The 22,804-nt window shown below is 45.8% G+C and overlaps 2 protein-coding genes across 5 annotated transcripts in view; one reads left to right on the top strand and one right to left on the bottom strand.

Moving 5' to 3' along the window:
* The window catches only part of CCNC (cyclin C), a 52,062-nt gene that overhangs the window by 1,395 nt on the left and 27,863 nt on the right, over nt 1-22,804 (top strand). For all 4 annotated transcript variants that reach the window (XM_085860507.1, XM_085860505.1, XM_085860502.1 and 1 more), the window contains exon 2: nt 1,096-1,210. In XM_085860507.1, the coding sequence (XP_085716633.1) occupies nt 1,096-1,210 (115 nt within the window). The remainder of the gene's footprint in view (nt 1-1,095; nt 1,211-22,804) is intronic.
* The window catches only part of LOC147010722 (glial fibrillary acidic protein-like), a 27,897-nt gene extending 5,093 nt beyond the window's left edge, over nt 1-22,804 (bottom strand). The window contains exons 1-5 of the mRNA XM_085860508.1: nt 22,715-22,804; nt 22,093-22,304; nt 21,920-21,987; nt 21,621-21,796; nt 3,890-4,079 (exon numbers count right to left, since the gene is read on the bottom strand). Of these exons, the coding sequence (XP_085716634.1) occupies nt 3,890-4,079; nt 21,621-21,796; nt 21,920-21,987; nt 22,093-22,304; nt 22,715-22,787 (719 nt within the window). The 5' untranslated portion in view covers nt 22,788-22,804. The remainder of the gene's footprint in view (nt 1-3,889; nt 4,080-21,620; nt 21,797-21,919; nt 21,988-22,092; nt 22,305-22,714) is intronic.

The raw sequence follows: 22,804 nt of genomic DNA, 5'->3' as shown, positions 1-22,804 counted from the left end.
GCAGAAGGCATTGAATTGGATTCCACAGTGCCATTCGCAAAGAGTAGGCAAGTTATTGCTAACATGAACAAGGGAGAGCGCATACCTCCGCCAGACCGAACAGTTTAAGTTTTGTATCCCACTGGGCTGGATCGGCATCCGGACCTGAACCAAAATCTCATTCGCTTATTTCTGTCACCTACCCAACTCGTCCATCAAATTATCATGGCCCGTTCACAAGATTTTGAGATGTCGTTCCTTGTATATCAGTTTTGGGACTTTCAATGGTGAAGTCATTTAAAAACTTTAGTATCCGGATTTTCACCAAAATCATTTTGTCGCTGTCCACCAAATTTCGTCCGAATTCATACATTACTTTGAGATATCCTGCTCACGGACAGACAAAGATGAAAACATAACATCTGTCCACCTTCGGTGATGGAGGTAAAAGGATGATGAAGAAGAAGATGCTCTTTAAAACCGACTGACAATCTTTTAAGAAAGGATGTCAACGTACACATGAAGAACAACTCGTAGATTTTATTTGTTTATTTTGGAGCATAAATTCTCATATTACTAATGACAGACCACACGTCCACCTGCCTTACTGTCCTTCAACACCAAAGTATAGCTTAAAGATATTTCCACAGCCATGCTCTTCCAGATATCGGTAAAGCTGACCCAGGTCCATGCTTGTCTCTCAGACCTGAAACGCCTTCTCCTCCAGTGGTGGGAAACGTCGTAGCGGCTCAAACTCTCTCTCGGAGTCGTGCTCTGCAGTGTGGTTCACCTGCACTGGGATGTCCTCGCGGTGTTTTATTGCAATATGATGCCAGGACAGCCGTCGCAGCCTGGGAGGTGTACAGTCCAGGATGGTTGAGGTCAGACAGAGTGATACCGACTCATCAACTTACAGTAGGTGTGTTCATAATCCTCATACCAGACAACAATCCTATTGGCTTCCATCATATTGCCATGGCAATATCAGGTGGATAATACAAGGTTATTTCTAAATATTCATTGTAGCCATCAGTTACAGTGAAGTTAAAAATGAAAGCAAGGAAAGAATAACAAAAAATAACTTTTGTCCCATGGATTCATTTGCTTTTAAAACAGAAATGGACATTGTACAGGATGGTGGAAGGAACTTTGGTGCAGGAGGAGACCATTCGGCCCATCTCTACACAAGCTACCTTCGATCCACACAAGCCAATATCCCCAATGCATCCAGGTACCTATCTAAACCCCGTTTAAACTTATCCACACCCTGCACTGCCACTACCTTTCCAGGGAGACACTGGTGCAATAACCACTCTGACTGAAAGACCCCTGCCTTAAAACTGTCCTTGCTCTCATCCTCTTTATCCTCAAGCTGTGGCTCCTGGTTCTAATAGTGACCACTCTGCTGAAAGAAACCCACTGCATTCATCTTGTCCATACTCTTCATTACCCTAAACATCTCTTTCGGATCCCATCACAGTCCCCTCCTTTCCCATGTAGAAGTCTTGTCTCCTTCAAACATTCCTCATAACTTTGTGTTGCAAGGCCCAAAATCAATCGAGTAGCCCTACACCGAACCCTCTCGATGGCAGCTATATCCTTCCGAGAATGTGACCAAAACTGTCACACAATATTCCAGCATAGACCTCACTAAGTTCTTCTGCAGTGTTAAAACTACCTCCTTTGATTTATACTAGATCACCTAAACAATGCATCCTAAAATCATGCTTGCTTTACATATAGCTGTCTGGCGTTATCCTGTCTGCTTACCTCCCAGATCCTTCTGTGTGACACACTAAGATTGTCCCTTGCGTCATGCAATCTCTATTTTCATTATTCTGACCCATCCCCAGTGCTTTACATTTGTTTAGGTTAAACTGCATCTGCCAATCTTTGAAAGCATCCTGACCTGAATCTGATGACCACCCTCTGCTATTGTTTTTTTTTTTATTTTTTTTATTTTTTTTTAACTGCCTCTCCTCCACTCCAGCTCATTTTACTCTCTCAACCCTCTGAACCCCTCCACAGCTCCTTAAGAATGCACATGTCCTTCCAGTCACCCCTTCTGGTTAAATTTCCAAAAGCCAGGCTGACTGCACACATACGTTAACTCTTTTGTTCCTCTCTTCTCCTGGTTGTGGAACTGCCTTCCTTGGCTCCTTTCCACCACGTCTTTGAGGCCACTCGGGACCAGACAGGGCCACGTTAAGTTGTGTTCACTCCCGTTCCAATCGGTCATGGGATGGTCCTTGAACAATTGGTCACCCAATCAAATAGTCATGGCCGATGCGGGGTTGATTCGTGCTGCGTACAAGCGACCGGTTGATGCCATCACACGAGTTAACTCAAAAAGGAAAAGATGGCGGACATTCCCAAATCTGTGCAGGGGAAGAGTTGATCTCGCTGCTAAAAAAACAAGCGCGGCAATTAGTTTCCCGGTGGTGTAACGAGTCTGTACAGTGCCAGTTGAATTCCTGCCGGTGTAGTGTAACAATACTGTGAGGAAAGCTCACGCAGGGCATAAAACACGGTGTTCACAAGAGTGTGGTCCAGTGCAGTGAGCAAATCAAAGAAATCGAAACATCACAACTGCTGGAGGGGTGTTGACACCAAAACACTCATTTATTACTCGGTCTTCGACTCGATTTTGGGGGTGCATATCATTCTTTGATTCGTCATATTTCCTTATTCTATTTCGGCACAGTTTTAGAGATCATCAACAAATTGCCACACATCCGGTTCACACGTTTTAATCTGCAAGGACGGAAGTACATGTCGCACGTAAAAATACGCGACGTTATTTCTTGACAGCCGAGCATGGTGTGAACTCCCACCATACCTTCAAAGTTTCATTTTTATTTCCTAATGTTGCTTTTCAAATGTGTTGTTTCTTTTACCTCCATTACTGGAATTATGCTTTCACCCTTCCATCTGTGGCTGTCTGTCGGTGATAAGGATATTTCAGACGGATTTGGATGAAGCTTGGTGGACAGGTTGGGTGTGTGACGAGGACGAATTGGTTTGAGTTCAGTGAAGAAATGATATACAGCATGATATTTCAAAAAGTTGTGGATGGATTATGACAAAACTTGGTGACAGGTTGGGTGTGTGACGAGGAAGAAGTGATTTGATTTTGGTGAAGATCTGGATCCGACAACTAGAATTTTTAAAGTGATTCTTCACCATTGAGAGATTTGGCCAAAAACGATATATAGCATGATATTTCAAAAACGTATTGGGCCCGATATGTTCTCGTGGATCAGGCATTACGTGGTGGAGGGATGTGCTCTACCGAGTACCCTTCCAGTTTTTTCACGCAACTATAAGTGTATCCAGAGGGATGACAAAACTGTGAACCAAATGCTTTTTATTATTATAAAAAAAAAAAAAATACAATGTCGAGGCTTGTATAAAGAGCTAACACACAAAATGTATAACAAGGGGAGTAGGAGACGAGAAGGATGGGAGAGGGAAGCACAAAACAGTGGGGAATAGAGACATTAGGAGACCTGTGGAATGGAGAGGGATGGGGTGGGGTATACGGGGTAAACAAGATGGACACGGCAAGGACCTTCAGGAAAGAAAGCAGGGAATATGAAAGAGTTGGGTTGGGGTGGATTAACGGGGGTAGAAAAGATCATGGTGAACAGCTATTTTGAAGATCTGGAGGGAAGAGTGTGTGGGAGTTTGTTCCAAAGGTGGTGAAAAAAGAAGAATGAGAGTGAAGGGGGTTGCTGGCGGACCTTGAGCGCCCTGCAGAAATATGGGCGGTACAGAGAGTGGGGGGGGCTGGGGGGGCAAGGCCCAGAGAGGAGACTGATGAAGACAAAGACCACTGACTTGCCTGCAGTGAGAGATTGCTTATGATTCGCTGAAACCTAGACAAATGTGATGAAGCGTTCAAGCATACCGGGTCCAGTATTCCTCACATGCTTCCTGTGCCCCCTCGACACACACAATACCAGGCTTTCCAGGCAAACAGAACCCAGAGAGGCCAAGATCACGTGCCCAGGCTACGATGTCCCGTCTCTTGACCTTGTTGTATATGTGATGGCTGTATATCCAGAGTCGTGTAAATGTTTTCTTCTTTACCTGCACACCTGGCAACAGCAACAGTGAGTTTCAAGTGAAGATTCTGCATATAACCTGCAATCACTGTTTTCATCATCATTTCCAAGTCCTGTACAGATGTTGTATTGTTGATGAAGGCAAGGCTTTTTTCTCAACCAAACGTTGGTCACCAATCCATGCAAGATATACAAATGTTTGGACAATTATTCATTCTGCACCTTTGGTATTTGATTCCTGTCCCACATACACTGATGAGCCAAAACATTATGACCACTGACAGGTGAAGTGAATAACATTGATTATCTTGTTACAATGGCACCTGTCAAGGAGTGGGATATATTAGGCAGCAAGTGAACAGTCAGTTCTTGAAGTTGATGTGTTGGATACAGGAGTAAAGACCTTAGCGACTTTCACAAGGGCCAAATTGTTATGGCCAGACGAATGGGTCAGAGCATCTCTGAAATGGCAAGGCTTGTGGGGTGCTCCTGGTCAGCAGTGGTGAGTACCCACAAACAGTGCTCCTTCGCAGGGACAAACCACAAACCGGCGACAGGGTGTTGAGCGCCCAAGGCTCATCGATGTGCGAGGACAACAAAGGCTATCACGTCTGGTCCAAACCGACAGAAGGTCTACTGTGGCACAAGTCACAGAAAATTTTAATGGTGGTCATGGGAGGAATGTGTCACAAGCCACAGTGCATCGCACCCTGCTGCGTATGGGGCTGCGTAGCCACAGACCGGTCAGAGTGCCCATGATTACCCCTATCCACTGTCAAAAGCGCCTATAATAGGCACGCGAGCGTCGGAACTGGACCTTGGAGCAATGGAAGAAGGTCACCTGGTTTGATGAGTCCCGTTTTCTTTTAGATCACGTGGATGGCCGTGTACGTGTGTGCCGTTTACCTGGGAAAGTGATGGCACCAGGATGCACTGTGGGAAGAAGACAAGCCAGTGGAGGGAGTGTGATGCTCTGGGCAATGTTCTGCTGGGAAAACCCTGGGTCCGGCCATTCATGTGGACATCAATTTGACACGTGTCACCTACATAATCATCGTTGCAGACCAGGTACACCCCTTTATGGCAATGGTATTCCCTGATGGCATTGGCCTCTTTCAGCAGGATAATGCGCCCTGCCACACTGCACACATTGTTCGGGAATGGTTTGAGGAACATGATGAAGTGTTCACGGTGTTGCCCTGGCCTCCAAATTCTCCAGATCTCAATCCGATTGAGCATCTGTGGGATGTGCTTGACCGACAAGTCCGATCCACGGCGGCTCCACCTCGCAACTTACAGGACTTGAAGGATCTGCTGCTCATGTTTTGGTGTCAGATACCACAGGACACCTTCAAGGGTCTTGTGGAGTCCATGTCTTGGCGGGTCGGTGCTGTTTTGGTGGCACACAGAGGACCAACAGCATATTAGGCAGGTGGTCGTCATGTTTTGGCTCATCAGTGTATGCAGTGGTTTGCAAAAGTATTCACCCTTTCAAAGCGTTACGTCTGACACAAGCATAACATTGCACATCACCCAGTTAACACCATCCCCACTGTCAAGCAAGGTGGTGGCAGCATCATGTTGTTGGGCTGATTTTCATCAGCAGGAACTGGCAAGCTTGTCAGGATAGGAGGGACAATGAACGGTGCAAAGTACAGGAGAATCATTGATGAAAACCTGCTTGAGTCAGCCATTAATCTGAAACTGGGTAGGAGATTCACAATTCAACGGGACAATGATCCGAAGCACAAAGCTAAAGCCACCACACTGGAGTGGCTGAATCAGATGAAAATAAATGTTCTTGAGTGGCCCAGTACAGTCAAAGTCCTGACTTGAACCCAATTGAACATTGATGGCAAGACTTGAAGGCTGCATTCCATTGATGATCCCCATCAAACTTGGCAGAACTATAGGAATTTTCACGTGAAGGGCAAAGATTTCACCGTCTCACTATGCAAAGCTGGTAGAGACTGACACCTCCCCAAAAAGACTCATCGCAATCATTGCAGCAAAAGCTGCTTCTACTAAGTACTGGCCTCAGGGGCTGAATACTTTTATAACCAATGAATTTTGATTTGTACATGTTTTTTTTGCAGGTATTCCTGACATGTAACCACCTCCAACTATAACAGTGTTTAGTTTCATCTCTTTAGTTGTGAATAAAAATGTTCACTTGGAAAAATTTTCTCCACGATTCGTAATTCATGTAAATGTGGCATTATTGTGAGGGGGTGAATACCTTTGCAAGCCACTATCTATTAACATCCTGTGTTTGTTTCCCTCTTGTGTGGACTAGATGCATCGTCGTGAAGATCCACTTTTGGTTCGAACGGCAAAATAGGTTTCAGTGGATGGATGGTAAATATTCCACAGTGTCCTTCATGAAGAGTTGACGAGCTATCGCCGGCACCCTGAACAAATTTCAAATTCCTGCCCTGATTTACTGAGTCGAAGTGGTGACTTGACCAGGATTGTAGCTTAACTATCTTTGGCAGCACCACCACACTGCATCATGCATGGTACATGATGATGATGATTGGCACAATATTACTTTGATACAGCGCATGTGTGTGGTTGAAAAGCAAATCCTTCATGTTCACATCCTGTCAAGACTGATGCTCTTGCTTGCAGTGGTGAATATGTTTATATACAACTTGTGAGGAATAGACATAACATTTTAGGGGGGGGAATAAATTATTTTCCTGCCCTCCTCCACCCCCACCCCCTTATTAAAATTTATTCTTCCACCTGGCCGAGTTAGCCCCTCCTTTACAGTAGGCCTGTGAAGATGTTTCCATGTTTCAAGACTAGGTGAAGATTTTGGCAGTTTTTTTTCCTCTCAGTTGCCCTTCATATTTAGTGGTTCTCACCCTTGTTTAGGGTGAAGTTCAATAAAATAATAAAAAATTCTTACAGCCTGGTGTTGGCTTAATGTTTTAGGATCTTGAGTTTGAGCCCCTGTTAAGGCCCTGTCACACCTTGACGATTTAGCCAGCGTATGCCGATTTATGAAAAATTTGTCAAATGCTGGTACACGTCGAAAACGTTATGGGTACGTTTTGTATTCGTTAAGAGCACACTGAAAAACTGCCATATGTCGTAGTACGCTGGCTTTAAACGTTGTACTTTTGTGTTTTCCTCAAATTTTTTCATGCTTGAAATTTTACGACGTATGCCGGCGTATGACTCGCACGTTCCGCTACGCTGGCCATAAGTTGTAGGCACGTTATGCGATCGTTGACACACGTCGAAACACGTTACTTGTAAGTTACTCATAAGTCGAAACATGTCGAGGTAATGCTTAGCGTACCCGAAACTTATTTCTAACCTATGAGTAACGTTTTGTAAGCATGCTAAACGAACGTTGTTCACACTTTGCAACACGTTACTTGAAAGTACTACTACTACTACTACTACTACTACTACTACTACTACTACTACTACTACTACTACTACTACTACTACTACCAACATCACTAAATTCTCTCGAACTACTACTACCAACATCGATATCACTAAATTCTCTCGAACTACTACAACTGCTACTACTACTAACATTGACATCACTAAATTCTCTCGAACTACTACCAATACCAACATCGACATCACTAAATTCTCTCTAACTACTACTACTACTAATAACATCGACATCACTAAATTCTCTCTAACTGCTACTGCAACTGCAACTGACATTGACATCGACTCAACATGGAGTCTGGAACACTGACGGGTTCCTCTTGTGAAGCCCATTTGTATATACCAATTCCCCTAAACGCTGCCAATACGCCAATATACGGTAGATGCAAGTTCGAAACGCGTTCAGTAAGTTCTGTGGTCATCCGGAAAACGTCAATCAAATTCGTATACATACGTCAATGTGCGTTTGAGATACGTTACACATAGGTTCAAAGCACGCTACTAATAGGTTAAAAATTAAGTTTCGGGTATGCTAAACATTAGCTCGATGCGTTTCGACTTATGAGTAACTTACAAGTAACGTGTGGCCGACATGTGTAAACGATCGCGGAGCGTGCCGAGAACTTATGCCAGCGTATGCGGAACTTGAGCCATACGTCGAGTACGTCTTAAATTTTCAGCATGCTTGAAATTTCACGACGTACCACGTAATATGCCAGCGTATTTCATTGTTTTTCAGCGTGCTCCTAACGTATACACAACTTACCCATCCCGTATTCGACGCGTCCCAGCGTTTTAGACACATTTTTCATAGGTCGGCATACGCTGGCTAAATTGTCAAGGTGTGACTGCGATGTTGACACTTCCAATTTTCAGGCGGTTATGATTTAAATCGGCGTGCGGCAGGTTTTTAACAGAACGCCACGAGTTCGTCGGCGATAAATGCAGCGTGCCATGACTAAGTTAAACTATCGTTGGGCATAGGTTGTGAACGCTGACAACAGGCTAAGCATTCATTGGTACAAGTTATCTTTAACATAACAAAACGTTCTGTGCCCGTTACGAATACGTTATGCATACGATCCACACGTTATGAATACGACCAAAACTTTAAAAAAAACGTCAAAACTTCAGCGTACGCCAACGTTTTACGTGCATTTTTATACGTTGCCATTCCTGGCTAAAACGTCAAGGTGTGACTGGGCCCTTAAATAACACCTGGTGTTATTTATTAAGTCAGCTCAGCCTGTCATTCTTCTGACTTCATCCTTCTGAGGTTGGCAAAATGAGTACCAGCTTCCTCGGAACAGGGGACACCATCAGTGGCACAACTGGGCTTCCAGCAATGATGCAACCAGCACCCGCAGGCTGCAATCAAAGTCATATGCCTACATCATTCTACTTTTCCTCCTTGTGCCATTTGGCGCACAGGGCCCTTGAGGCAGTTTCGTTAGCTCAGCCATAAGGGGTTACAACCTGGACAAGTCGCCATTCCGACACAGGATACACAACTGCAACTGCAGGAATTTGTAATTTGACCATGGTGCTGGTGATGGTTCCCCTTGTCCATGCGAAGGACACCATGGTCATTAACATCCACTAACTAATGCCAGCAAATGGAACACCCAGTTTACCATCCATCCAAGGGATTTTGGACACATTGATGGCTCACCATGCATGCCAAACACCAGGATGGCAGTTGATAGCTGGGTTGAGATTCAGACCCAGTCTCGACAGCTCAAAGGCAAGTGCACATTCAGGTAGTGGCCAAAAAAAAGGAAACACCAATGTAAAGTCACGATATGGTGTTGGACCACTACGTGTGGCCAGTATAGCCTGTGTGCCCTGCAGCATAGAGTCTACCAGCATCTGGAATTCTGCAAGAGGGATGCAGCACCATTCTTCAATGAGAACGTCAATCAACTCACACCTGCTTTGATGGAAAACACTGTCTCGGGTGTCGTTCCAGAATGTCCAAAAATGCTCGATTGGGTTCAAATCTGGTGACTGAGAAGGCCAGGATGACATATATATATATATATATATATATATATATATATATATATATATATATATATATATATATATATATATATATATATATATATATAAAAACATCATTATAGGACTCATCAAACTATAAGGTGACCACACATGCTCGGTGGATGGGGGGAGGGGGTGGGCTCCTCTAGCAGCCATGTAAGCCATAATTACAGGCAACCAGGTCTGTGGAGCAATTTGAAACATGACCCAAAGCATGCTGAAATGTTATTTGCCTGATTAACACATGGGCTACACCTGTGTGGAAGCCATTGCTTGGTGTCCCTCTTATTCAGCGCCATGATATACAGTTGTGAATTTTTGTTTTTGTTTTGTATACCTTGTCGAGGCTCGTATGAGAGTTAACGCACAGCAAGGGGGGCATGAGACAGGAGGGGTGGGAGTGGGAAGAACAAAACAGTGGGGAACAAAGACATTAGGAGATCTGTGGAAGGGAGAGGGATTGGGTGGGGAACACAGGGTATCCAAGATGGACACTACAGGGACTTTCAGGAAGGAAAGCAGGCATTTGAAGGAGGTGGGCTTGGGCTGGATTAACGGGGGTAAAAATATTGAGGATTTGGATGGGGGACGATGAGGTGGTGGTGAATATCTGTTTTTAAGGCCTGGAGGAAAGAATGGGATTGAACAAAGTGAGGGAGTTTATCCCAAAGGCGAGAAAAAAGAGGAATGAAAGAGTGAAGGTAAGCAGTGATTCGAGATTTTGGTAGTTTTACCAGAAAGGGATGTTGTTGGCGGACCTTGAGCGCCCTGCAGAAATGTGGTGGGGACAAATCGCAGACAGAGCGGGTGGGGGGGGCAAGACTGGAGAGGAGACGGTAGAAGACAGAAAGACCACGGACCTGCCTGTTGTGAGACAGTGAGAGACCCAAACTCAGCCTCATAGTGGGAGATACCAATGATCCGAAAGGCCTTGGTTTCCACAGCGTGGAGTTGAGAAGGTGGGAGACAGGAGCACCAGCCCAGAGGGGAGAGCAGTACTCCATCAGGCTGTGGACAAAAAGCTTTGTTTGTGGTCAGGAGCTCAGGTAGGCAAGGCCAAGGAAGGGCTTTGTACGATGGAGGATTCCCAATCGGCGACTGGCTTTGGAGGCCAAGTTGGAAATGTGGCTTTCCCAGGAAAGATCATGGCAGATAGTGAGACCCAGAAGCTTGAAAGAAAGGACTTCTTCCAGAGGATTGTTGAGACAGTGAGACAAAAATCTCCATTTCTCCAAGCAATTATTCAATATTATTTTATCAAAGTCACAAAACCGTAATATTCGGCCATCCACCAGATTGGGGGGGGGGGCATTCCAAACGGTCATTTCGGAGAGACATCGTGAGAGTGAGAGATTTGTCAGGATTGAAAGACATGTTCCACGTGTTGGACCAGTTTGTGATTTTACCCAGATCTGCAGTGAGCGAAGAAGTTGCTGCTTGCCGGTCTCAGGGATGACAGAGGGTGGAGTCATCAGCAAAGAGATAAAGAGGATTTTCCAGACTGAGAGATTATTGATGAAAACCAGAAAAAGAACAGGGTGCAGAACGCTACCTTGAACTCCAGCCTGGACAGGAAGAGGGGATGAAAGAACTCCATTTAGGGCCCCATGTTGGCTACGACAGGAGAGGAAGTCTGCGAGCCATGAGTGGAGATGGCCTTGGATACCATAGGAAGAGAGTTTGTTGAGCAGGGCAGGGTGCCAGACCATGTCAAAAGCACACGATATGTCCAGGGTTATGGCTCTGATTTCATGTCTGGCATTGAGTACCTCCATCCATTGTTGAAAGAGCAGAAGCAGCATATCCAGGGTAGAGTGACCTGGTCTGAAACCAAATTGATAATCAGAAATCAAGTCATTGGAGAAGAATAAGGATTTAACATCTGAAGTGATGATGGATTCCATAACCTTGCTGATGATTGGGAGAAGGCTGATTGGTCTGTCGTTGCAGGGATCTGTTTTTGCACTTTTTATGCAGGGTGGTAATGTTTGCTGATTTCCAAGCAGATGACCTTGAGCAAATGAGAGGGTGAATAGAACAGAGAGAGGGTGAGCAAGAGCAGAGGAGCTGTTTTTTAGGACACGTGGGCCGATGCCGTCTGGACCGGTTCTGGAATCTGAGTCGAGGTTTGACAGCAAGCTCTCCACCTTATCAGGAGAAAAGGACACAGAGTTCAGGGACAGCTGGGTGCCACTGGGTAAGGTGGGTGCAGAAAGCGCGATGGGTTTCGGACACAAGATTTAGATTTAAACACCGAGTTGAGACATTCAGCCTTTTCACGTGTGGCATCAGCAGTGCGGCCATTTGAGGTGAGGGAGGGGATGGAGGAGGAACATACACCAGAAATAGATTTGATTGGATGCCACCAGGATTTGGAGGAGGGAGAGAGGTTTGAGAGTTCAGATTTGAGGTTCGAAAGATGTTGCTTTCTGGCTCTCCTGAGGGTCGAAACACTTGTTCTGAGTTTTGTGGAAGGAACTGAGATTACCCTCAGTTGGGTTTGCTTTTCATGAGGTAAAGGCAAGTTGTTTCAGGACAACTGCCTCGCCACAAGCTTCAGTGAAGCATGGGTGGGAGGAAGGGTAGGACAACTGAAGATGAGATGGAATAAATCAAAGTTTGTGAACTCTTAAGAATTTTCTGTGTTTCTGAATAAATCTGACCTAAAATGAAATCAAATCTTCATGTAAGTCCGATTTAATAGTAAAGAGAACTTTGTTAAACAAATAGCACACACACAAAAAAAATATCGACTTTTTCATTTATTTATTGAGCAAAATGATTAAATATTCAATTTCACTGTCAGAAAAAGTATGTGAACCTCTCGGTTAATCAGCTCAATTAAGAGGGTAATTACATTCAGGTGTTTCAATCAATGGTATGACAATCAGGAGTGAGTTTGGGTGGCCCTGCCCAACATGAAAAACAAACTTTGTTCATCGCCATTAGAGTCTGGTCTTCACCACAGGTTTGTGGAAGCGTGTCGTGCCCCGATCAAAAGAGATTTCTGAGGACCTCAGAAAAAGAGTTGTCGATGCTCATCGATCTGAAAAGGCTTACAAAACCATTCCTAAAGATGAATGGGATCCACCAATCCACTGTCAGGCAGATAGTTTACAAATGGAGAAAATGCATCACCATTGTTACTCTTTCCAGGAGTGGTCGTCCAATGAAAATCACTCCAAGAGCAAAGGCCTACAATAATCCAGGAGGTCACAAAGAACCCCAGGGTAACGTCGAAGGATCTTCAGGCCTCTCTTGCATTGGCTAATGTCAGTGTTCATGAGTCCACCATCGGGAGAACACTGACCAAGAATGGTGTGCATGGGAGGATCACAAGGAGGAAACCAATGCTCTTTTAGAAGAATCTCTAAGTCCATCTCAAGTTTGCCAAACGTTCTGACTTTGGAGCATTAAAGTGGTGCCCAGAACCACCTGGATGATCCAAAAGGCTATTGGAAGAATGTAATGTGGATAGATGAGTCAAAAGTGGAACTTTTTGGCTTAAATGAGAAACGTTATGTTTGGAGAAAACCAAACACTGCATTCCAACAAAAGAACCTCATCCCAACCGTGAAGCATCATGGTGTGAGTATCATCGTTTGGGGCTGCTTTGCTGCCTCAGGACCCGGATGGCTTACCATCATTGACGGAACCACGAATTCTGGATTGTACCACCAAATTCTCGAGGAGAATGTCAGGGCATCCGTCTGTGAGCTGAAGCTTAACAGAAAGTGGGTCACGCAGCAAGTCAACGATCCTAAACACACAAGTAAATATACAACAGAATGACTGAAGCAGCAGAGATTTTGTGTTTTGGAATGGCAAAGTCAAAGTCCAGAGCTTAATCCCATTGAAATGTTGTGGCAGAACCTGAAGTGAGCAGTTCATGTAAGAAAGCCCACAATTATCTCTGAGTTGAAACAGTTCTGCAAGGAGGAATGGGCCAAACTTCCTCCAAGCTGATGTGTAGGACTGATCAAGAGTTACAGGAAATGTATGGTTGAAGTTATTGCTACTCAAGGGGGTGCCACCAGTGATTGAATGTAAAGGTTCACATACTTTTTCTGACAAAGAAATTGAATGTTGGATCATTTTGCTCAATAAATAAATGAAAAAGTCGATTTTTTTTTTGTGCTATTTGTTTTATCAGGTTCTCTGTCTATTTTTCGCTCACCTGGAACATAATTCCAAGGAGCTTATGGAATGGCACGTCGTCCATCCATAAACCTTTACAACTTCTCTGAAACTACACGCACAATTTTGATGAAACCTGACCACAACCTTCATCACCTGTGATGTACCAAAGTTTGTTCATGACATTAAGATATTGTTACGGCTGTGGAAATTCGCAGAACACCATAAAGGTTCCTTATTCAGTTATTCCGGTAAGTCTGTGTTCAGTTAGATTTCCCCACCGTTGTTTAATGGGAATTATTCGTGTCACGAGACTGTGATCCTTTGAGGTAGGTTTTTCTTTTTCTATCGTTATTTTGAACCAACCACATCTCCACCACCATGACAACAACCAACATCGCTCCCCTTAACCACAACGCCAACCATGCCACAACCACGATCGCCAACCACCTAACCACCTTCGCCACTACGCCAGCTATCAATTCCCTTCTTCTCCACGGACACATTCCAACCATCTCTCCGCATTCAGTCAAATGCGAGCAAAAGGAAGGAACTTGAGGGCGCGCGGATTTTTCCCGCCTAATATTCCCGCCTGTTTCTCCGCACTTGGTGTGGGGGGAGGGCGAGGCAGATCGTTCGCCATTGGTCAGTTCGTGGAATGAGGCACTGGGAACGGAGGCATGCCCTTTTCAAGAAGTTTCTCGAAGAAGCTCGAAGGGAGGCGGAGCCGAAAATGGGGAGGAGCGAAGCGCTGAGCCCCAGGAGATAAAGGCAGACAAGACGCGAGCTTCGCACGGGGTCTTTGTCTTTTGTCTTGGTCTTTTTTTTCTTTCAAGCTGGTGTGGTTCAAGCTCGGGTGGATCGGGGCTTGGTGGTTTCGCCTTCTGGGGCGGACATCGAAGAGGTGCTGCCTTTCCCTCTGGGTGCAAAGTCGCGAGGGTTGTGCGTGGAGGACCAGCTCTGCCACGCAGTCGAGAGGAGCGTGCCAGAGAGAGCTCGCCGACCGTCGCACCACGAGGGTGCAGGTAACCAGCGTCTGTCTCGTGGGACCCATTCGGTCAGCCAAGTCCCACGCCAGAAAGGTCCACGGGCCCAGTCTGACCCCCCTGTCTGTGGGGGTGGTCTTTTCTCTTTTGTGTGAATGATGTGGCGCCGTGTCCATAAGTAAAACTGCTTAAGTGCCTGTGAATGAGTATTTCTTTTATTCGGTCGAAGTGCTTTCCCTTTGCATATGTCACGTGATTGCTTTTGTTTGCCTGTATATTGCATGATTGCCTTGCTTCATACATGTTGTAATAAATAAATGTGCTTTGTTCAAATGTACCCCGTTAGTGGTGTCTTCTCCCTATTGGAAATGCCATCTCACATCGTGGAATAAATAGTTGGGTTTTTAACACCCGTTCAATAGAATCGGATCCGGCGAGGTCGGGCGATAATACCCGCTCGTTATCACTGCAGAACGGAACAGCCGACCTGCGCCGACGTAAGTCTCCCGGTTAGCTATCCACGCGGGTACTTAGGTATATCGAGATTCGGCGATTGACCCTATCCTGCGCGGGTAGAAAATTGGCTAGGCCGTGGTGGAGTTGAAGACCCACCCATGACAGGGTTGCGGCGTTGCTCCGGAAGGTCACGACTGAATTGTCCGTCCGGTGGGCGAGCTGCTACTATTAGTGGAAAGTGGCAGTTCGCACGCCCGTGGGCGCGAATTCGTAACAATATAATCGGGGTTTAAGGGGGTTTATTGGTTTGCCTCCCAAAATAGGTATTTGCATTTTTCTTTGAAACTACACATACAATTCCGATGAAACTCGACCACAACCTTCAACACCTGTGATGTACCAAAGTTTGTCCACGACATTTAAAAAAAGAAAAAAAATCGAGGCCATAAAGTTGGTTCATTGTTACATTTTGCTGATTCCGTCCCACATTGACTTCATCCTCGCTATCATTATTCTACCAGGTGAGCGCCCAGGGGTATTGCCACGACTTTTAGGACTTGGTTGACAATCTGATCACATTTTAGGTCTAATTTATACAGAAAATGAGAGAGTTCACAAACTTTTTTTTCACCACAAAGTTAGTTGGGTTGAGTACAGCTAGGTGTTGATGGTATTGTTTCCTGCTTCAACGCTCCTGACTAACTTGGTCGTTTGTATTTTCCGCTCCCTGAATAAAATTGGGTTTTGCTATCAAACTATGTTGGTGTTCCTGGCTGATCTTCGTACTGGTTGGTGTGGTGGCAGCATTATCCGAACCTGCGTCATTCGTTCGGTGAGGTGGATTATTTCTCTCTTTGGACTGCCGGAGAACTTCGCACATTTAAGATGGTGGCACATTGCGCTCAAACAATGGAGTCTGACGAAGCACGAAACAATTAAGTCTTTCAAGAACTGGTGATGAAATGTCCAGTATATTCTCTCTTGACCCAAACTTTTCAAATTTTCTTATCAACGGTTTCACATGGAAAAAGAAAACCAACCAGTCGCTCCTTTGGGGCCACGTAGAAGATGGAGAAGAAGTTTTTGCTGCCATGGACGCACTACACACCAGAAGGTGGCGCACACGCACGAGGACTTCATGCTTGGTCAAATCACTAATTATTGTCCCATCATCTGCAGAAACTCCATCGTGAAGGCCTCTATATCTCTGGCCTCTGCTTGGCAATCCATTCAGCTCCATTGTGGATTTCAAATATATGGGGCCCGTTCCATAGACCTGGATTTAATCATTTCATAGACCAGATTCACCTGATGACCACCCGAAAGATTTTTCTGGTGCGCCGGGAAAATCGTGTCCACTGTGTAAGTCAACTGGTTGGCATTTATTAAGCTAGTGCAAGTTTCTTCCCGAGTCCGACCGTCAATTTATGGACAGTATTCATCATGTGGGAGTTACTGAAGAAGAAGAAGACAACCTCAGTGCGATTCCAGAGTGTTCTGAAGAGGAAGACAAAGCCAACCTTAATGTGAAACCTGAACCTCCCAGCCCTGGGCAAGCTGTGAGATGTGTGGATGTGGATGTACTAGCTGAAACTCCATTCTTGTTTGCCAATGATGTCAGATGGAGGTCAGTGAAACAACTTGAATATCTGACTATGAACAAATTTACGATGAAGAGGCACTTACTCACTCACGAGCCCTGGAGGTAACTCTCAGGCCATTCATAACATGCACAAGGGACCCTACACACCTTGTCAGTGGCCCTGCAATTTGGCCTGGAAATTATATTGAAAGAGTGATTCCATTCCTGAGGGCATCAACTGCAACTCTTATGTTGCCATCGAGCCCTATCCAAACTCCCCTGGTACCCACTCGCTGCCACTTATCCATTTTGGCCTGAGCCTTGCCTTATTCACTCGGTAGCTGATCAGATCAGAATTCCTAACACCACTGACCTCCCCATAAAGCTTGATCAGTTCTTTCTCAACCTGATCATTGAGCAGACAACTTCAAGCCCTCCAGACACAGTTGCAGTTTTTTTGGCTGTTGACATCCTTAAATATTACTGCCAATTGATCTTTGTCCTTCGGAAGACTGTCACTTCCTTCACTGCCACCCGTTTTATCAAATACGAGTGCGGGACGACACTACTCAAGGCCTTGGCTCATTCGTGTATGGATTTGCACCCTGTTGATGGTCCCCCTATAACTGTGCACACTGGATTCAAAGCTATGGCCAGTGATCCCGTACAAGGCGGTTTGGTTGTCTTTACGGATATTCGCCAAATCTGGAGCACTGGTCGGGATCCGGTGGCCGTGCGTGCTGTTGAGCTGTTGGAGAAGTTGCAGCGCGAAAGCTCTGAGGGTAGGACTGTTGCATCTCTTGCCCAAGACATTGTGGCATCCCTCCTGAACTTCCACATGCGCAGTCGTGGCCTATCCGCCAGAGAGGTGTTCTACCGATTCGCCCCGACCTCAAGAGTCTAGATGACCGTGTGCACATTGAGCAACAGCAAGCGACATGCAGTGGGAGCCATGGCCCCAGCACTCTTGCAGAATCGCAGGTTGGAGGCCCACTGCCGCATGCCGTGGTTTCCATTGGTGACCTTGTTTACTTCACTGTGGAGTATGGCAGATCCTCAGCACGACGCCGATATCTTGTTGCATCACTGGACTACCCATGGTGCGATATCCGCAAGATCACAGGTAATCGGCTGTGTTGGACTGCCTATGGGATTCGTCTGGACGAAAATTGCCAGGTTTTAGTTCACGTCCCTTCTTTCGCTGCCGGCATGGTCGAAGAATCTCATCATCGTGAATCTGATTGTGACCGAGAGTATGCCGCGGTAATCAGTGGACGCCACCACCACCACCAATATCACCACCTGTACCGCTCCATGTCCCGAGGGTCACTTCAGAAATTGCCGCAGCCATGGAGCATGATGTTGATCATTGTCCTCCACCATCCAGCCAGCGCCTGTCCATCGATGTCCATTTCTGAGTTTGTGGACAGACATCCAGACCTTGACACTACAGCTGGTTCTCAACTGTTCCACTGTGCCCGACCAACATCGGTCAAATTGTGCTCGGCGACCTCCTAAATGCTGACAACTGTATCATTGAAATCTTTGCAAATGTTTCTAATGTCCAAATCACTGACCAAGTATAAATCACACGCAATGCTTGTACAAGATTGAAGACTGCCTGGCAAGGAACATCCCCATAGGAATCATCTTGGAAATAATCAGCATGTTTTGCCTGTGCCTGACCATCTTTGATGCTGTCACCTTTATACAGCACCATGATACACCGCTGGTCAAGGCCTCAGATTTTCACATTTGCATGCTATTGCTTTTTTCCTTGGCCTGTTGCTTTCTTAGCATTTACACATTTTGTGGAGAACCCAATGAGTGGACGTGCATCGGTTGACAGCTCTTCTTTGGCATCAGCTTCTCCCATGCTCCTTCGTGTGTTCTTGTTAAACCATGACAAGTTATTGTGGCATTTCAATATCAAAATCTCCTCTCTAAAACATGGACCTCTGGTAGCTTGTACAGGTTGCTGCGTTTGAGCCTGGGGAGTAACTGCTGAAATCGATCTGTCCGGGTTCTTTCCGACACCTTTGTTCTTTTCACACTTCTTTCTCATTTTTTTTTTTTGCACAATTCTCTTTATTCATTCTAATTCTCACTTTTTCTTCTCTTTCATCTCTTTTCCTCTCTATTCCACTTCCGTTATCTATATCTCAAAGGAGAAGTGAATTCTTGCAGAAAATTTCCTGTAAGGCTTACTTGGCTGCACCTGGAGGGGTTTGGAAGCGTGGAGTAGCGGCTGAAACCTGAATCCTATCCCAGTTCCTCCTGATGACTCCATCTTTGCTCTTTACTTCTTTGGGTTCTTTCTTTGTCTTCCGTTGAAGCAACTCAAACAGTTGAAACTATTATTGTCATGATGACATCCATCAAGGTTGTTTTATCCGTTGCTTGATATTTCCTGATTTCCAAGCAGATGGCAGATGACCTTGAGCAGTTGGTTGGGTTGACTGCAGCTCGGTGTCGCTGTTGGCATCGTTTCCTGCTTCCACGTTCCTGACTGACTTGGTCATGTGTATTTGCCGCTCCCTGAATAAACTTGGGTTGTGCTACTAAACCTCGGTGTTCTGGGTGATATTCTTACGCATTGGCACAGGTGTTTCCATTTTTTTTTTTGTCCACTACCTGTACCTCCTATGACCTATGTTATCCTGCCAGCTCTTCCTCCATAATTGCTATGTACATAAAATACTGAAAAAAAAAAAAAAATCACCCCGCAGATCGGATCAAAACATGCCACGGGCTGTATCTGGTCCACAGGCTGGAGGTTTGCTATGCCAACGACAGACTATATACACTGATGAGCCAAAACATTATGACCACCTGCCTAATATGACGTTAGTCCTCCGTGTGCCGCCAAAACAGCGCCGACCCCCCGATGCATGGACTCTACAAGATTCGTGAAGGTGTCCCGTGGTATCTGGCACCAAAACATGAGCAGCAGATCCTTCAAGTCCTGTAAGTTGCGAGGTGGAGCCGCCGTGGATCGGACTTGTCGGTCCAGCATATCCCACAGATGCTCAATCGAATTGAGATCTGGAGAATTTGGAGACCAGGGCAACACCGTGAACACTTCATCATGTTCCTCAAACCATTCCCAAATGATGTGTGCAGTGTGGCAGGGCACATTATCCTGCTGAAAGAGGCCACTGCCATCAAGGAATACAATTTGCAATAAAGGGGTGTACCTGGTGTGCAACGATGTTTAGGGAGGTGATACTTATCAAATTGACGTCCACATGAATGGCCGGACCCAGGGTTTCCCAGCAGAACAATGCCCAGAGCATCACACTCCCTCCGCCGTCTTGCCGTCTTCCCACAGTGCATCCTGGTGCCATCACTTCCCCAGGTAAACGGCGCACACGTACACAGCCATCCAAGTTATCTAAAATAAAACAGGACTCATCGGACCAGGTGACCTTCTTCCACTGCTCCAAGGTCCAGTTCCGACGTTCGCGTGCCCATTGTAGGTGCTTTTGACGATGGACTGGGGTCATCATGGGCACTCTGACCGGTCTGCGGCTACGCAGCCCCATACGCAGCAGGGTGCGATGCACTGTGGCTTGTGACACATTCCTCCCATGACCACCATTAAGATTTTCTGTGACTTGTGCCACAGTGGACCTTGTCTGTTCGGACCAGACGTGATAGCCTTTGTTGTCCTCGCGCATCGATGAGCCTTGGGCGCTGTTGTGGAACTCTTAACATTCAAAGTAATCAATTGCAACTCACAATAGTCCACTGTCCACAAGGAAAAGCACATTCAATCAGAGGATTTTTATTCACGTGACATCACGGAGCGGACAGAGCATCGAATGCAAGTCATGAGATGATCTGCGCTGAAGTTGAGTTTACATATATCTAAAGGGAGAGTTGGGGAGATGTTCAGAGAACAAAGAGGAGTGGAGTTTTGGTCATGCTGACCTACAACTGACCTTGGCTAGGCTCGGTTTGACAGGAGAAAGACATCTCCCAAAGTTTATTGTACTGGTCAAAAGGTGGCTGCATAGATCTTTGGAAAGGCCCGTCACTCGATGACAGGAACTACAATTTGAGACTCAAGAGACAGAGAAAGGAGTGGGAGATCAGGTTGCAGGTCGCAGTAAATGTTTGATGTTATAGGTTCCAATAAAATAGGTTACAGAGAAATGAATACATGTCAGCAATTGAAATACTAAGAAAGCAAAAGCAATTGACTATATATAATTCATATACATTGAATATAATGTACACAGTGCGTACGTAATAAACCCATGTTAAAAGGGAAGTTTTCCTCCACAGCGCCCAGCACCCTGTCACCGGTTTGTGGTTTGTCCCTCCTCGGACCACTGTCGGTAGGTACTCACCATTGCTGACTGGGAGTACCCCACAAGCCTTGCCGTTTCAGAGATGTTCTGACCCAGTCATCTGGCCACAACAATTTGGCCCTTGTCAAAGTCGCTCAGGTCTTTACTCCTGCCCATTCCTCCTGCATCCAACACATCAACTTCAAGAACTGACCGTTCACTTGCTGCCTAATATATCCCACCCCTTGACAGGTAGGTGCCATTGTAACAAGATAATCAGTTGTCCCATCCCCATCCCTCTCCCTTCCACAGTTCACCTAATGTGTCTGTTCCCCACTGTTTTGTCCCTTCCACTCCCGCCCCTCTTGTCTCATGCCTCCTTGCTGTGAGTTGTGTGTTAGCTCTCATACGAGCCTCGACCAAGGTATACAAAAAAAAAGTTATTCACGTCACCTGTCAGTGGTCATAATGTTTTGGCTCATCAGTGTATCTATATCTATTTGTCCATCATGTACGAAAATTCTTGAAATTCACATTAAGACAATGATGTTCAAAAATATCTGTGCTGCACGTGAGTTCTGTGCATGTTCCACTATGAGCCTTAAATTGACGGTTCAAAAGTGTTTTCTCTCCCATTTTAGCTATTGGCAGGTCTCACCTGATTTATCTTGTTTTGACAACTTCTCATCATTTTCTGTGAAGTAGAGGCTCCAGTTATCCTGCAGCCAGGCTACAGCAGCAACCACACATGGCTCTCCATGGCTCACCTGTTCTAAATGTTCCGCCAGGGCAGCATTCATGGACCGCTCATCTCTCCGGCTCAGTGATGAAGCTCTGTCACCAAAGGGGAAGCAACACCAATGTCTCGTTTTACTAAGATACATTTGTACAACTTAGTTACATGTTTAAAATAATCACACGGATCGTTAAATGCTTCAATTAAACCACGAGTTATACCTGGCATACACCTCTGCCGCCACTGAAGGGTAGTGCGTTGGTAATACACAGCGAAGGATCACTTTGTTCTGCAAATGAGATGCCAAGATTGAAATGCAAGAGTTCTGGATTAACCAGTGTGCATTGTGGTCAACCAGTGTGGTGTGAAATTATACACCAGTCAAATGTCAGACCTGTCCTGCGTCGCCAAGACGCAGATCGATACTCAGGTCCAGGCAGGTGGAGGGGGCCTCTTTCAACTGACCCTCTGAGAAGGCACGTAGGTCGGGCAACACAGAAGGATCCACAAGAGTCAGCTCTCCTTCCCCAGGGAACATGCTGCATAGGAGATCTATCTCCACCACTTGCAATTTTACCTCCTCCCCCCCATCCATGCCCAGGACACCTGAAATCATGCAAAAGAGCATTATCGATATCAATCACTGATGTATTCCTTTTGGTAACTCCAACCGTTATACCACCATGACGAGTTCAATACGATTTCCATTGGCTCACGGTTATTTAACATCGCTTGGCATCTTCTGAGCCGCCATTCATGTATGCTCCACCATCTGGAGCTTACCTGTTCTGATGGTGGTACGAAGTGTCTACCTACACTCACAGGTAATGTTACGGAACGTCCCACAGACATCCCCATATCCATTGGGACCATACTCTGTGCAGAGCGTTGGTGCTGCCTAAACAGTCTCCTTGGCTCGTGGGCACAATCCTGGACGGGTCGCCACTCCGACACAGTATACAAGTTGGCACTCATTTTGCCGACCTCGGATGGATGACAGGCAGAGTCAACCCCACCTGGTATTAATTCAACAGCCGAGTGGGATTTGAACTCAGGATCCCAAGATCCGAAGCCCACCACCCTAACCATTAAGCCAACAACACCAC

The sequence above is a fragment of the Eptatretus burgeri genome, chromosome 16 (genome assembly GCF_056783735.1).
Source record: "Eptatretus burgeri isolate ZD-2024b chromosome 16, Ebu_testis_v1, whole genome shotgun sequence".
Taxonomy (NCBI): domain Eukaryota; kingdom Metazoa; phylum Chordata; class Myxini; order Myxiniformes; family Myxinidae; genus Eptatretus; species Eptatretus burgeri.
This window is presented reverse-complemented; position numbering and strand designations above follow the sequence as displayed.